At 48.2% G+C, this 17,619-nt stretch overlaps 1 protein-coding gene across 3 annotated transcripts in view; it reads right to left on the bottom strand.

Annotated features, from left to right (window-relative positions):
- PARD3B (par-3 family cell polarity regulator beta) overlaps nucleotides 1-17,619 on the bottom strand; it is a 1,283,796-nt gene that overhangs the window by 804,379 nt on the left and 461,798 nt on the right. For all 3 annotated transcript variants that reach the window (XM_063932652.1, XM_063932653.1, XM_063932654.1), the window contains 2 exons: nucleotides 10,037-10,136; nucleotides 2,025-2,092 (listed from right to left, as the gene is read on the bottom strand). In XM_063932652.1, coding sequence (XP_063788722.1) covers nucleotides 2,025-2,092; nucleotides 10,037-10,136 — 168 coding nt within the window. The remainder of the gene's footprint in view (nucleotides 1-2,024; nucleotides 2,093-10,036; nucleotides 10,137-17,619) is intronic.

Genomic DNA, 17,619 nt, shown 5'->3' with positions numbered 1-17,619 from the left:
ATTCGGAATTAGCGGCAGCGATTGGAGTCTGTTCGCCAGGCCATTGTCAGATACTATTTATTAGATCAGAGCTGCATTTTCCAGTGGCGTTTTATCTGCGGCGCTAAGTCGCTGTCAGACGTAACAGCCATGGGCTCAATAGAGACACAATGCTGCCATAACACCTAGATACTTATTACTTTTATATATCCACGGGACGTATCTGCAGCTGTGCATTATACAGCCATAACTTATAACCGTTGCGGATAAATCACCAGGGCGACAACACCCTAATGAGGACCCTGTAATAACAAACCCTGGTTTTATAGCGTGAGCATAGACCGGCCAAACAATTACTTTTATCACAATGCCCAAAAACACTGGGGTCCGACAGGTTAGCGCAACGGCCATACGGAGACAACGCTGTATTAATCGGAACTTATATAGATTCCAGCTTTACGGTTCTGACCCACGTTTGAACTCTCCTCAAATAAAATGCAAAAAATGAGTTTCTGCCCCATCTACGACACAGATCTTTATATTGCCGGCTGGATGAAAGAAAACATTAGTGATCGCTGTCCACATTTCATAGATAATAACAACAACAGCCCCCTTTGTACAGGAAGAACATAGACCTTAATTAGACTGCGCTTTCCCAGCGCCCCTCTATAAATGGGTGCCTTGCAAATTACCCGAGTACAAATAACACTTATTATCATTAAGAGTAACTATGGTTGTTAAAATGTTCCATGTGCTCGCTGGAAAATGGCTCATAGAAAAGCTAAGAGGCAAAATGACTCCGCGTCCGGATAAAACAAAAGTCCTATTTCGTTTCCAGCAGAAAGTGGTATTTTTCTGTACAAATTGTACCATGGACCTGGGAAATTAAATTGCAGTAAATGGACGACAGCACAAAATGAGTTATATAAATCTCCAGTTGTTATCCCCCTCCCCAGAGAGAGGAAAACTTTTACAAAGTATTTTTTTCCCAAGATGGGGTCAAATAAATAGAAAGTGATACAACTTATGTATTTAGTTATCAATAAGATGATCTGTAACAATGTTTCCCCAGCTAACTTTACCCAACCACATTAGTAGAACCATGAGCTTTCCCTGGATCCACGCTACTCAGGGCATAATCTATCCTGATGGTAACAGCAAAGTAACTGCGTGCTGCATAGCTGTACCGTAGAGTTCACTGCCGGCCTCCGGGTGCCAGGTAAGACGCTCATCAGCTGCGGATGGGAGATGAGCCCCTGAGACAGGTGAGTCTTTATTGCTGAACCACACCAGTTCTACTAGTGGGAGAAAGGCGGTTACTGGGCCACCTCTAGGGGGGGACAGTTAGAAATGTATCATTTTTGGTTACTGTAAGTAATGTCAGTAATTTGTCAGCAGAAATTAAGTTTGCGCTGAGAAACACTTGCAAAAAGGAACATCTAGAAAAACATACTATATGAATTATCCACATACACTCTTGTATCCGGACCTATCCTCCTCTGTTAACCCCTAGGGATCAATGATCCCTATTATAAACATACTACATGCAATATCCACTTAAACTTTTGTATCCGTAAATATCCCCCTCTGTTAACGCCCATCCCTATTACAAACTTTATGAATGCAAGATCGTGAAGTTGTAGCTAAAAAACCAACAGCTCCAAAGTGTGTAAAACCAATTACTGACAACCCCTCAGGGCTCTTCTTCAGTAGTTTGTCTTAAGTGACCATTTATTTGTGGCTGCTTGTGAGATTACATTATTTGGTTTTATCAAAGCAAGGGTGTTTCTATATTACCATCCTCTAACAGGGCGAGTATTCCGCGTAACACGCTCTTATCTCGGGAAAGGAAACCCGTCCCTTACCTGGGGCAGGATCAGACCTGCAGCTACCGCTGTATGATACGGTGCAATAACCTTCGCAGCGGGTTCTACAAGATGGGGGTTGTACAACAGGCAGAGTTATTGTAACCTAATATGAAGCCAGAATAGAAGGTACAGCAATATGCCGCATCAGGCGACCGCCGGCCGCAAATTGCCACTTACCGAGGTCCATGCTCTTTGAAGTTTTCAGGTTCGCCGCCTCCGCCGGGTTTGACGTTTCTCCTCCAGATCTGTAATGAAAAAAAAAAAGATAAAATAATAAATAAATAAATAAATAAAAGAGCCTTGTGACTGTATAATCTAATAATAATAATAATAATAATAATAAATAAGATTTTACTCACCGGTAAATCTATTTCTCGTAGTCCGTAGTGGATGCTGGGAACTCCGTAAGGACCATGGGGAATAGACGGCTCCGCAGGAGACTGGGCACATCTAAAGAAAGATTTAGGACTATCTGGTGTGCACTGGCTCCTCCCCCTATGACCCTCCTCCAAGCCTCAGTTAGGACACTGTGCCCGGAAGAGCTGACACAATAAGGAAGGATTTTGAATCCCGGGTAAGACTCATACCAGCCACACCAATCACACCGTATAACTCGTGATAGGAACCCCGGTTAACAGCATGATAACAACGGAGCCTCTGAACAGATGGCTCGCCATAACAACCCGATTTGTGTAACAATAACTATTTTCAAGTATTGCAGACAATCCGCACTTGGGATGGGCGCCCAGCATCCACTACAGACTACGAGAAATAGATTTACCGGTGAGTAAAATCTTATTTTCTCTGACGTCCTAGTGGATGCTGGGAACTCCGTAAGGACCATGGGGATTATACCAAAGCTCCCAAACGGGCGGGAGAGTGCGGATGACTCTGCAGCACCGAATGAGAGAACTCAAGGTCCTCCTCAGCCAGGGTATCAAATTTGTAAAATTTTGCAAACGTGTTTGCCCCTGACCAAGTAGTAGCTCGGCCAAGTTGTAAAGCCGAGACCCCTCGGGCAGCCGACCAAGATGAGCCCACCTTCCTTGTGGAATGGGCTTTTACAGATTTAGGCTGCGGTAGTCCCACCGCAGAATGCGCAAGCTGAATAGTGTTACAAATCCAGCGCGCAAAAGTCTGCTTAGAAGCAGGAGCACCCAGCTTGTTGGGTGCATACAGGATAAACAGCGAGTCAGTTTTCCTGACTCCAGCCGTCCTGGAAACATAAATTTTCAGGGCCCTGACTACGTCCAGTAACTTGGAATCCTCCAAGTCCCTAGTAGCCGCAGGAACCACCCTAGGTTGGTTCAAGTGAAAAGCTGATACCACCTTCGAGAGAAAGTGAGGACGAGTCCTCTACTCTGCCCTATCCATATGGAAAGTCAGGTAAGGGCTTTTACATGACAAAGCCGCCAATTCTGACACACGCCTGGCCGAAGCCAGAGCCAACAACATGACCACTCTCCCTGTGAGATATTTAAAATCCACGGTTTTAAGTGGCTCAAACCAATGTGATTTCAGGAACTCCAAAACACATTGAGATCCCAAGGTGCCACTGGGGACACAAAAGAGGGGCTGAATATGCAGCACAAACGTCTGATTTTCAGGCTGAGATCCTTCCTGGCTTTGATCAGCGTAGGAATGACTTCCTCCGGAATGCCTTTTTCACTCAGGATCCGGTGTTCAACCGCCATGCCGTCAACGCAGCCGCGGTAAGTCTTGGAACAGACAGGGCCCCTGCTGCAGCAGGTCCTGTCTGAGTGGCAGAGGCCATGGGTCCTCTGAGATCATTTCTTGAAGTTCCGGGTACCAAGCCCCTCTTGGCCAATCCGGAAAAATGAGTATAGTTCTTACTCCTCTTTTCCTTATTATCCTCAGTACCTTGGGTTTGAGAGAAAGAGGAGGGAACACATAAACCGACTGGTACACCCACGGTGTCACTAGAGCGTCCACAGCGATCGCCTGAGGGTCCCTTGACCTGGCGCAATATCTTTTTAGCTTTTTGTTGAGGCGGGACGCCATCATGTCCACCTGTGGTTTTTCCTAACGGTTTACCAGCATTTGGAAGACTTCTGGATGAAGTCCCCATTCTCCCGGGTGGAGGTCGTGCCTGCTGAGGAAGTCTGCTTCCCAGTTGTCCACTCCCGGAATGAACTCTGCTGTCAGTGCTAACACATGATTTTCCGCCCAACGGAGAATCCTTGTGGCTTCTGCCATTACCCTCCTGCTTCTTGTGCCGCCCTGCCTGTTTACATGGGCGACCGCCGTGATGTTGTATGATTGGATCAGTACCGGCTGGTTCTGAAGCAGGGGCCTTGCTTGGCTTAGGGCATTGTAAATGGCCCTTAGCTCCAGAATATTTATGTGAAGAGAAATCTCCTGATTTGACCACAGTCCTTGGAAATTTCTTCCCTGTGTGACTGCACCCCAGCCCCGAAGGCTGGCATTCGTGGTCACCAGGACCCAGTCCTGTATTCCGAATCTGCGGCCCTCTAGAAGATGAGCCCTCTGCAGCCACCACAGCATCGACACCCTGGTCCTTGCCGACAGGGTTATCCGCTGCTGCATCTGGAGATGGGACCCGGACCATTTGTCCAACAGGTCCCACTGGAAAGTCCTTGCGTGGAACCTTCCGAATGGAATTGCTTCGTACGAAGCTACCATTTTTCCGAGGACTCGTGTGCATTGATGTACCGACACCTGTCCTGGTTTTAGGAGGTTTCTGACTAGAGATGACAACTCCTCGGCTTTTTCCACTGGAAGAAACACTTTTTTCTGGTCTGTGTCCAGAATCAATCCCAGGAACAGAAGACGTGTCGTCGGGACCAGCTGTGACTTTGGAATATTGAGAATCCAGCCGTGCTGTTGCAGCACTTCCCGAGAAAGTGCTACCCCCACTACCAACTGCTCCTTGGACCTCGCCTTTATGAGGAGATCGTCCAAGTACGGGATAATTAAAAACTCCCTTCTTGCGAAGGAGTATCATCATGTCGGCCATTACCTTGGTAAAGACCCTCGGTGCCGTGGACAACCCAAACGGCAGCGTCTGGAACTGATAGTGACAGTCCTGTACCACAAATCTGAGGTACTCCTGGTGAGGAGAGTAAATGGGGACACGCAGGTAAGCATCCTTGATGTCCAGAGAGACCCTGTAATCCCCCTCGTCCAGGTTCGCAATAACCGCCCTGAGCGATTCCATCTTGAACTTGAATCTTTTGATATATGTGTTCAAGGATTTTAAATTTAATATGGGTCTCACCGAACCTTCCGGTTTCGGTACCACAAACATTGTGGAATAGTAACCCTTTCCTTGTTGAAGGAGGGGTACCTTGACAATCACTTGCAGTGAATACAGTTTTTAGATAACCACCACACTGCCTCCCTGGCAGAGGGAGTTGCCGGTAAGGCAGATTTTAGGAAACGGCGGGGGGGAGACGCCTCGAATTCCAGCCTGTACCCCTGAGATACTGTTTGAAGAACCCAGGGATCCGCCTGTGAGAGAGCCCACTGTGCGCTGAAATTTTTGAGACGGCCCCCACCGTACCCGGGTCCGCCTGAGCAGTCCCAGCGTCATGCTGTGGACTTACCGGACGCAGGGGAGGACTTCTGCTCTTGGGAACTAGCTGTGTGCTGCAGCTTTTTCCCTCTACCTTTTCCTCTTGGCAGAAAAGATGAGCCTCTAGCCCTCTTGCTTTTCTGGGGCCGAAAGGACTGTACGTGATAATACAGTGCTTTCTTTTGCTGTGGGGTAGCTTGTGGCAACCAGTTTGATTTCCCAGCAGTAGCTGTGGAAACGAGGTCTGAAAGACCATCCCCAAACAGTTCCACCCCCTTATAGGGCAAAACTTCCATGTGCCGTTTTGAATCGTTATCGCTTTTACATAGCGCTTATTTGTGATGCCAGCCGGCAAATATCCCTCTGTGCATCACGCATGTATAAGACAGCGTCTTTTATATGCTCTATTGTCAGCAAAATATTGTCCCTATCCACAGTATTATCCGACAGGGAATCTGACCACGCAGCTGCCGCACTGCATCTCCATGCCGAGGCAATAGCTGGTCTCAATATAATGCCCGTGTGTGTGTATATAGCTTTAAGGGTAGTTTCCTGCTTTCTATCAGCAGGTTCCTTTAGGGCGGCCGTATCCGGAGACGGTAGTGCCACCTTTTTTAATAAGCGTGTCAGCGCTTTATCTACCCTAGGGGGTATTTCCCAACGTGACCTATCCTCTGGCGGGAAAGGGTACGCTGCTTAGAAATTATCAATTTCTTATCGGGGGAAGTCCACGCTTCCTCACACACCTCATATTAATTTCTCAGATGCAGGAAAAACTACAGGTAGTTTTTTCTCACCAAACATAATACCCTTTTTTGTGGTACCTGGGGTATTATCAGAAATGTGTAATACATTTTTCATTGCCTCAATCATGTAACGGGTGGACCTATTTGGAGGGTACACTAGTCTCATCGTCGTCGACACTGGAGTCGGTATCCGTGTCGACATCTGTGTCTGTCACCTGAGGTAGCGGGCGTTTTAAAGCCCCTGATGACATTTGAGACGCTGGAACAGGCACAAGCTGAGTAGCCGGCTGTCCTATGTCGTCAAACCTTTTGTGTAAGGAGTTGACACCTTCCATAAGTCCATCCACACAGGTGTCGACCCCGCAGGGGGTGACATCACATTCACAGGCATTTGCTCCACCTCCACATCATTTTCCTCATCATACATGTCGACACAGCAGTACCGACACACAGCACACACACAGGGAATGCTCTGACAGAGGACAGGACCCCACAAAGCCCTTTGGGGAGACAGAGGGAGAGTATGCCAGCACACACCAGAGCGCTATATATCACAGGGATATCACCTATAGAGAGTGTTTTCCCTTATAGCTGCATTATTATAATATACTGCGCCTAATTTTTGTGCCCCCCTCTCTTTTTAACCCTTTCTGTAGTGCAGGACTGCAGGGGAGAGCCAGGGAGCGATCCTTCCAGCTGAGCTGTGAGGGAAAATGGCGCCAGTGTGCTGAGGGAGATGGCTCCGCCCCTTTTTCGGCGGGCTTTCTCACGCTATTTTAATAATTCTGGCAGGGGTTAATATACACCTATATAGCCCCTGGGGCTATATATGGTGTCAGTTTGCCAGCCAAGGTGTTATTTATTGCTGCTCAGGGCGCCCCCCCCCAGCGCCCTGCACCCATCAGTGACCGCAGTGTGTGGTGTGCATGAGGAGCAATGGCGCACAGCTGCAGTGCTGTGTGCTACCTTGGAGAAGACAGAAGTCTTCAGCCGCCGATTTTCCGGACCTTCTTGCTTCTGGCTCTGTAAGGGGGACGGCGGCGCGGCTCCGGGAACGGACGACGAGGTCGGGTCCAGTGTTCGATCCCTCTGGAGCTAATGGTGTCCAGTAGCCTAAGAAGCCCAAGCTACCACCACTTAGGTAGGTTCGCTTCTTCTCCCCTTAGTCCCTCGGTGCAGTGAGTCTGTTGCCAGCAGGTCTCACTGTAAAATAAAAAACCTAACTATACTTTCTTCCTAGGAGCTCAGGAGAGCCCCTAGTGTGCATCCAGCTCAGCCGGGCACAGAAATCTAACTGAGGCTTGGAGGAGGGTCATAGGGGGAGGAGCCAGTGCACACCAGATAGTCCTAATTCTTTCTTTAGATGTGCCCAGTCTCCTGCGGAGCCGTCTATTCCCCATGGTCCTTACGGAGTTCCCAGCATCCACTAGGACGTCAGAGAAATATATATATAATATAATCCACATGTCCTTTAAACAACTACAAACATTTTCCCAACCAGAAGGGGGTCATTTAATACTCTGCGATGTTGGAGAATAGAAAGGAGAGGACACATGCCAAGGCCATCAGTTGAATATCCCCCCATAGCATGTATGCAATACAATGGATTTTAATTGGTTAAAGTTTGTTTTTTTGCCTTTTGCTCCCTAAAGAAGCCATTCTACAGTATGTCGTATTTCCAGCAATGTGTTGCTTTCAGGGACAGAGGATTCTAGATTTCTAAAACTCTGGAGCGAAATACGCTGCCGCCTTCTAGACCTTTCCTTGCGCTCCCTGCATCCGCTACCACGGAGTGCTTTCCTGTTCCAGGCACAGTCATACCTCTAGGGTTACAAATTAAGCTGTTAAATATAATTTTATTTATACAGAACTCAGAGAGAGAAGATGACACTAACACATCTGTGAGTCTTGAAACAATTTTAGCAAAATTGCTATACCATGACAGACATTCCGCACGTCGTGTCGCGTACTTAGGAACATCAATTAAGCGCACAAGAGGATGTCAAAACCAAAATGAAATTTGTACAAAGTATCTGCAGATAGATGTGCGCAGCGGAGAGACTGTTTCATGTGCGCAACGCCTCGGTTACTGCCAATCCATCATACACAATACTCACTGTCCAAATTAGGGGCTATTACATTACAGCCTTGTTTTGGCCAATTGCAGAAGTATTTATTGCTGTATAATGTCCTGCAGCTATACTTACACCACACAGAGTATATATGTTACTAGACCAGCAATCCGTTTAACAATTATTCCTCTCAATAATCAGGTGTGTACGACATGCAATACATAGTACAATATACATACATCGCTTGTATTATGATGCTGTTCAGCAACCTTATAACATCCTTTCAGGTGCTATATAATAATAGAACGCAGTTACATTTTTCTTGGACCGTTAGAATGGCGCAGTAGGTGGATGCGGATACACATTAGTATCTTCATTACAGAAAGTTGTGGCCTTCATCACTGACTTTGCATCGTCTCTACCTCCTTGGCCTATAACTTTTCAATGCTGCAAAACAATAGAGGTCATCATCGGATACTGTAGTCTATTGCAAGACGCACTAACAGTGCAGGTTTTAAGGATATCCATGTCTGAGCAGAGTTGGGTCAAATAGATTCTCAGTAATTTTCATTTAACCATCTATTTATTATTATTTATTAGCAGTTTCTTATATAGCGCAGCATATTCCGTTCCGCTTTACAATTAGAACAACAGTAATAGAACAAAACTGGGTAATAACAGACAGACACAGAGGCAGGAGGGCCCTGCTCGCAAGCTTACAATCTATAGGGAAATAGGCATTGATACACAAGGATAGATGCTACCTATTCATAATGGTCACCAGATTGCTAGGTTCTTATTGGGTTGTATGATATGATCACCCTGCAATGTTGGTCTGGGGTCAGGAGGGTGTGAGAGTAAAGAAAGACAAGATATGTGATGTTATGTGTTCTGTACAGAGAGGATGTAATTAGATAGGGAAGCACTGAAGGTTATGTGGGTGGGTCTGGAATTTGATAGGCTTGTCTGAAGAGCTGAGTTTTCAGGGAACGTTTAAAGGTTTGCAGACTAGCGGTGAGTCTTATTGTGCATAGGAGGGCATTCCACAGAGTGGGTGAAGAACGGATAAAGGGGTCTATTCATGAAGCAGTGAAAACAGTGGAGAAACAGACCAGTGGAGAAGTTGCCCATGGCAACCAATCAGCATCTCCATTACATTTTATAGAATGTACTTGATAAAGGCTTCCTTCAAAGCTGATTGGTTGCTATGGCCAACTTCACCACTAGTCTGTTTCGCCACTCTTTTCACTGCTTCATGAATAGACTCCCTAGTCTTGTAATTTTGAGAGGGAACAAGTAATACGTGTGGATCAGAGAAGTATATCTTGAGATCTAAGAGCGGAGAGGTCGGGTTGGGAGATATTATGAGATGAGTGAGGAGATGTACGTTGGTGTAGTTTGGTTAATAGCCTTGTATGTAAGTAAAAGTATTTTATATTTAACACGTTAGAATACAGGTAACCAATGGAGGGACTGACAGAGCGGATCTTGAGACGATGAACGTCTAGCGAGGAAGATTAGCCTCGCAGCTGCATTAATCTATGCTTATGCATGGATATCCTTAAAACCTGGACTGTTAGTGTGTCTCAAGGATGGAGTTTCAGAAGCTGTGGTTTATTGTATAGATGTCTGAGCCAAGCTAACTGGGAAAATACAGTCAGAGACAGTAAATAAACAAAACACCGTCCTGTATGTGGTCACACTTCCAATGCACAGGAATGAATGTGCGTATTTACCCTTATGCAAAGCAGCACTCACACTGGCCTGCCCCTATCCGTACGCTGCGTACTCATCATTAACCCTTCCGCTACATACCTAAATTTAGGGTACTCCACAAGGACATGCTCCCTCGGATGAGGTGGCAGAGGAGGGGGAACATCTTTATCCATATATCCATCATCAAAACTGCCGGAATCTGCCAACAGAAAACAAAAGAATCAGCTAAACTGCACCGTCCATCAGCAATTATATGGATGATCTTCTACAGTGCCGACACACCGTCAGCAGTAGACACCAGGCTGAGGGTGCAGGAAGAATAAAATATACACTGCTAGACAAGTTTTAAATTACCCCCATTACTTTTCTGAAACCTATGACGCAATGTAATGTCTCAGTGTTACTCTGAAATGACAGCATAGAACAATGAAACATATGGCGATAAACACCCCCCCCCCCCAAAAATAAATAAATAAATAAATAAATAAATCATAGAATCATTTTAACAACAATCCAAATTTTGGACCCTTTCCCCACCAAAGTATATTTGCAGATATAACAAAAGAATACACCCAGGACATTCTTCCTACAATGAAAATCACATATTGGGGTATATGCAATAGGGTCCGAGTTGCTGAGTGGATTGCTTAAATTTCAATAAGGACTGGGAAAATGGGGGACTATAACACCCAGTGCATATTATATTTATTAAAAGTTATTTATATAGCGCATACACATTCTGCAGCACCTTACAGAGAATATTTGGCCATTTACATCAGTTCCTGCCCCAGTGGAGCTTACACTCTATATTCCCAATCACATGACCATGCACACATATTGACACTATAATTAATTTTGTTGGGAGCCAATTACCCTACCAGTATACTGTACTTTTGGTTTATGGGAGGAAACCGGAGTACCTGGGGAATACCCACGCAAGCACTGGGAGAATATACAAACTCTACACAGTTACAGCCACGGTGGGAATTGTACCCATGTACTCAGTGCTGTGAGGCAGTAAAGAAACCATTACACCGTCCGTATTATGCAGATCACATGATAATTCTGCTCAATGCAGCGGAAGTCAAAATGAGATTCTTCTCTGTACTCTGCTAAACACTTTGATAATGTCAAATGTCTCTGTGCTATGAATGTAAGATGCGGGATTATTACATAATGACGATACTGTACTAACATTTGCCTTACTCAGCACTGCACAATATATAAAAGTCATACTGTATTTCAGATGTCTCCTACCTACTAGTGTGACATATGTTTCTGCTTACTGTCTTCTGTAGGCCCCTTCAGTAGCATCTTCAAAAACAAATAAGTCACAGAAGGGATCAGGCTACGTGGTGTTTGATCACATGGTGAATTCCAATTTTAGGAACCCCCACAGGACACACTAAAAACGGTCATTTGGAACGGAGGATTCTTAAAGCATGTAATCTTCCATAAAACATAACATCCAGAATGTAAGATGTTTTCTGAGCGGAATGTTCTGTGATTCATCTACTGCGGTGCGTGCAAATTGAACACAATTTAAATCAGTAGGGTTGTCACTATGGGCCCTGATGGGAAAGCTGATACGTGGGAAAGTGAAAAGATAAGCTGATTAAACCATGCAGCAAGGCAAATTGATACGTGTAGACACAAAAGGTACAAAAGCCAAATAACTTAGTCTACAACGTAACACAGGAACCTATGTATACTTAGAAAGGCACAGATGTTCCTTGCCAAACGACAAATTTAAAAGCCACAGAAAAGCATTTGGTTTAACTTTTTATTTGATGTCAAAAACAAAAACTTTTTTTTAAACAGTCTATTTTTCCATTTTTAGAACAACACAATCAGATCACTAAGATAACACAGTGATATACAATCCTCCATTCATACTGCTTTGTTCCATCGCCATTTCAGAAAATGTACTGTGAGGGGCTGTACTGATGGGGAATGGGTGTAATGATGGGGGACATGTAGGGTGAGGGGCTGTACTGATGGGGAATGGGTGTAATGATGAAGGACATGTAGGGTGAGGGGCTGTACTGATGGAGGATGGGGGTAATGATGGGGGACATGTAGGGTGAGGGGCTGTACTGATGGGGGATGGGTGTCATGATGGGGGACATGTAGGGTGAGGGGCTGTACTGATGAGGAATGGGTGTCATGATGGGGGACATGTAGGGTGAGGGGCTGTACTGACGAGGAATGGGGGTAATGATGGGGGACATGTAGGGTGACATGCTGTACTGATGAGGAATGGGTGTCATGATGGGGGACATGTAGGGTGAGGGGCTGTACTGATGGAGGATGGGGGTAATGATGGGGGACATGTAGGGTGAGGGGCTGTACTGATGAGGAATGGGTATCATGATGGGGGACATGTAGGGTGAGGGGCTGTACTGATGAGGAATGGGTGTCATGATGGGGGACATGTAGGGTGAGGGGCTGTACTGACGAGGAATGGGGGTAATGATGGGGGACATGTAGGGTGACGTGCTGTACTGATGAGGAATGGGTGTCATGATGGGGGACATGTAGGGTGAGGGGCTGTACTGATGAGGAATGGGTGTCATGATGGGGGACATGTAGGGTGAGGGGCTGTACTGACGAGGAATGGGGGTAATGATGGGGGACATGTAGGGTGACGTGCTGTACTGATGAGGAATGGGTGTCATGATGGGGGACATGTAGGGTGAGGGGCTGTACTGACGAGGAATGGGGGTAATGATGGGGGACATGTAGGGTGACGTGCTGTACTGATGAGGAATGGGTGTCATGATGGGGGACATGTAGGGTGAGGGGCTGTACTGATGGAGGATGGGGGTAATGATGGGGGTAATGATGGGGGACATGTAGGGTGAGGTGCTGTACTGATGGGGAATGGGTGTAATGATGGGGGACATGTAGGGTGAGGGGCTGTACTGATGGGGAATGGGTGTCATGATGGGGGACATGTAGGGTGAGGGGCTGTACTGACGAGGAATGGGGGTAATGATGGGGGACATGTAGGGTGACGTGCTGTACTGATGAGGAATGGGTGTCATGATGGGGGACATGTAGGGTGAGGGGCTGTACTGATGGGGGATGGGGGTAATGATGGGGGACATGTAGGGTGAGGGGCTGTACTGATGAGGAAAGGGTGTCATGATGGGGGACATGTAGGGTGAGGGGCTGTACTGATGGGGGACATGTAGGGTGAGGTGCTATACTGATGGGAAATGGGTGTAATGATGGGGGAAATGTATGGTGAGGGGCTGTACTGATGGGGAATGGGTGTAATGATGGGGGACATGTAGGGTAAGGGGCTGTACTGATGGGGGTAATGATGGGGGGCATGTAGGGTGAGGGGCTGTACTGATGAGGAATGGGTGTCATGATGGGGGACATGTAGGGTGAGGTGCTGTACTGATGGGGAATGGGTGTAATGATGGGGGACATGTAGGGTGAGGGGCTGTACTGATGGGGAATAGGTGTCATGATGGGGGACATGTAGGGTGAGGGGCTGTACTGACGAGGAATGGGGGTAATGATGGGGGACATGTAGGGTGACGTGCTGTACTGATGAGGAATGGTTGTCATGATGGGGGACATGTAGGGTGAGGGGCTGTACTGATGGGGGATGGGGGTAATGATGGGGGACATGTAGGGTGAGGGGCTGTACTGATGAGGAATGGGTGTCATGATGGGGGACATGTAGGGTGAGGGGCTGTACTGATGGAGGATGGGGGTAATGATGGGGGACATGTAGGGTGAGGTGCTGTACTGATGGGGAATGGGTGTAATGATGGGGGACATGTAGGGTGAGGGGCTGTACTGATGGGGAATGGGTGTCATGATGGGGGACATGTAGGGTGAGGGGCTGTACTGACGAGGAATGGGGGTACTGATGGGGACATGTAGGGTGAGGGGCTGTACTGATGAGGAATGGGTATAATGATGTGGGACATGTAGGGTGAGGGGCTGTACTGATGGAGGATGGGTGTAATGATGTGGGACATGTAGGGTGAGGGGCTGTACTGATGGGGAATGGGTGTAATGATGGGGGACATGTAGGGTGAGGGGCTGTACTGATGGGGAATGGGCGTAATGATGGGGGACATGTAGGGTGAGGGGCTGTACTGATGGGGAATGGGCGTAATGATGGGGGACATGTAGGGTGAGGGGCTGTACTGATGGGGAATGGGTGTAATGATGTGGGACATGTAGGGTGAGGGGCTGTACTGATGGGGAATGGGGGGAATGATGGGGGACATGTAGGGTGACGTGCTGTACTGATGAGGAATGGGTGTCATGATGGGGGACATGTAGGGTGAGGGGCTGTACTGATGGGGGATGGGGGTAATGATGGGGGACATGTAGGGTGAGGGGCTGTACTGATGAGGAATGGGTGTCATGATGGGGGACATGTAGGGTGAGGGGCTGTACTGATGGGGGACATGTAGGGTGAAGTGCTGTACTGATGGGGAATGGGTGTAATGATGGGGGACATGTATGGGGAGGGGCTGTACTGATGGGGAATGGGTGTAATGATGGGGGACACGTAGGGTAAGGGGCTGTACTGATGGGGGATGGGGGTAATGATGGGGGACATGTAGGATGAGGGGCTGTACTGATGAGGAATGGGTGTCATGATGGGGGACATGTAGGGTGAGGGGCTGTACTGATGGGGAATGGGTGTAATGATGGGGGACATGTAGGGTGAGGGGCTGTACTGATGAGGAATGGGTGTCATGATGGGGGACATGTAGGGTGAGGGGCTGTACTGATGGGGAATGGGTGTAATGATAGGGGACATGTAGGGTGAGGGGCTGTACTGATGAGGAATGGGTGTCATGATGGGGGACATGTAGGGTGAGGGGCTGTACTGATGGGGACATGTAGGGTGAGGGGCTGTACTGATGAGGAATGGGTATAATGATGTGGGACATGTAGGGTGAGGGGCTGTACTGATGGAGGATGGGTGTAATGATGTGGGACATGTAGGGTGAGGGGCTGTACTGATGGGGAATGGGTGTAATGATGGGGGACATGTAGGGTGAGGGGCTGTACTGATGGGGAATGGGCGTAATGATGGGGGACATGTAGGGTGAGGGGCTGTACTGATGGGGAATGGGCGTAATGATGGGGGACATGTAGGGTGAGGGGCTGTACTGATGGGGAATGGGTGTAATAATGTGGGACATGTAGGGTGAGGGGCTGTACTGATGGGGAATGGGGGGAATGATGGGGGACATGTAGGGTGAGGGGCTGTACTGATGGGGAATGGGTGTCATGATGGGGGACATGTAGGGTAAGGGGCTGTACTGATTGCGAATGGGTGTAATGATGGGGCATGTAGGGTGAGGGGCTGTACTGATGGGGAATGGGGGTAATGATGGGGCACATGTAGGGTGAGGGGCTGTACTGATGGGGAATGGGGGTAATGATGACGGATATGTAAGGTGAGGGGCTGTACTGATGGGGAATGGGTGTAATGATGTGGGACATGTAGGGTGAGGGGCTGTACTGATGAGGAATGGGTGTCATGATGGGGGACATGTAGGGTGAGGGGTTGTACTGATGGGGAATGGGTGTAATGATGTGGGACATGTAGGGTAAGGTGCTGTATTGATGGGGAATGGGTGTAATGATGGAGGACATGTAGGGCGAGGGGCTGTACTGATGGGGAATGGGTGTAATGATGGGGGACATGTAGGGTGAGGGGCTGTACTGATGGGGAATGGGTGTAATGATGGGGGACATGTAGGGTGAGGGGCTGTACTGATGGGAATGGGTGGAATGATGGGGGACATGTAGGGTGAGGGGCTGTACTGATGAGGAATGGGTATAATGATTGGGGACATGTAGGGTGAGGAGCTGTACTGATGAGGAATGGGTGTCATGATGGGAGTCATGTAGGGTGAGGGGCTGTACTGATGGGGAATGGGTGTAATGATGGGGGACATGTAGGGTGAGGTGCTGTACTGACTGGGAATGGGTGTAATGATGGGGGACATGTAGGGTGAGGGGCTGTACTGATGGGGAATGGGTATAATGATGGGGGACATGTAGAGTGAGGGGCTGTACTGATGAGGAATGGGTGTAATGATGGGGGACATGTAGGGTGAGGGGCTGTACTGATGGGGAATGGGTGTAATGATGGGGGACATGTAGGGTGAGGGGTTTTACTGATGGGGAATGGGTGTAATGATGGGGGACATGGAGGGTGAGCGGTTGTACTGATGGGGAATGGGTGTAATGATGGGGGACATGTAGGGCGAGGGGCTGTACGGACGAGGAATGTGTGCAATGATGGGGGGCATGTAGAGAGGTGCTGAACTGATGGGGAATGGGTGTAATGATGGGGGACATGTAGGGTGAGGTGCTGTACTGATGGGGAATAGGTGCAATGATGGGGTACATGTAGGGTGAGGGGTTGTACTGATGGGGAATGGGTGTAATGATGGGGGACATGTAGGGTGAGGGGCTGTACTGACGAGGAATGTGTGCAATGATGGGGGGCATGTAGAGAGGTGCTGAACTGATGGGGAATGGGCGTAATGATGGGGGACATGTAGGGTGAGGGGCTGTACTGATGGGGAATGGGGGTAATGATGGGGGGCATGTAGGGTGAGGGGGCTGTACTGATGGGGAATGGAGGTAATGATGGGGGACATGTAGGGTGAGGGGCTGTACTGATGGGGAATGGGTGTAATGATGGGGGACATGAAGGGTGAAGTGCTGTACTGATGGGGAATGGGTGTAATGATGGGGGACATGTAGGGTGAGGTGTTGTATTGATGGGGAATGGGTGTAATGATGGGGGACATGGAGGGTGAGGGGCTGTACTGATGAGGAATGGGTGTAATGATGGGGGACATGTAGGGTGAGGGGCTGTACTGATGGGGAATGGTTGTAATGATGGGGGACATGTAGGGTGAGGTGCTGTACTGATGGGGAATGGCGCTAATGATGGGGGACATGTAGGGTGAGGGGCTGTACTGATGGGGAATGGGTGTAATGATGGGGGATATGTAGAGTGAGGGGCTGTACTGATGAGGAATGGGTGTAATGATGTGTGACATGTAGGGTGAGGTGCTGTACTGATGGGGAATGGGGGTAATGATGGAGGACATGTAGGGTGAGGTGCTGTACTGATGGGGAATGGGTGTCATGATGGGGGACATGTAGGGTGAGCTGTATTGATGGGCAATGGGTGTAATGATGAGGGATATGTAGGGTGAGGTGCTGTACTGATGGGGAATGGGGGTAATGATGGGGGACATGTAGGGTGAGGGGCTGTACTGATGGGGAATGGGTGTAATGATGGGGGACATGTAGAGTGAGGGGCTGTACTGATGAGGAATGGGTGTAATGATGTGTGACATGTAGGGTGAGGTGCTGTACTGATGGGGAATGGGGGTAATGATGGAGGACATGTAGGGTGAGGTGCTGTACTGATGGGGCATGGGTGTCATGATGGGGGACATGTAGGGTGAGCTGTACTGATGGGCAATGGGTGTAACGATGAGGGATATGTAGGGTGAGGGGCTGTACTGATGGGGAATGGGTGTAATGATGGGGGACATGTAGGGTGAGGGGCTGTACTGATGGGAAATGGGTGTAATGATGGGGGACATGTAGGGTGAGGGGCTGTACTGATGAGGAATGGAGGTAATGATGTGGGACATGTATGGTGA

This window comes from Pseudophryne corroboree, chromosome 7, assembly GCF_028390025.1.
Source record: "Pseudophryne corroboree isolate aPseCor3 chromosome 7, aPseCor3.hap2, whole genome shotgun sequence".
Classification (NCBI taxonomy): domain Eukaryota; kingdom Metazoa; phylum Chordata; class Amphibia; order Anura; family Myobatrachidae; genus Pseudophryne; species Pseudophryne corroboree.
The sequence above is the reverse complement of the archived record's forward strand: the minus strand, read 5'-3'. Positions and strand labels throughout refer to the sequence as shown.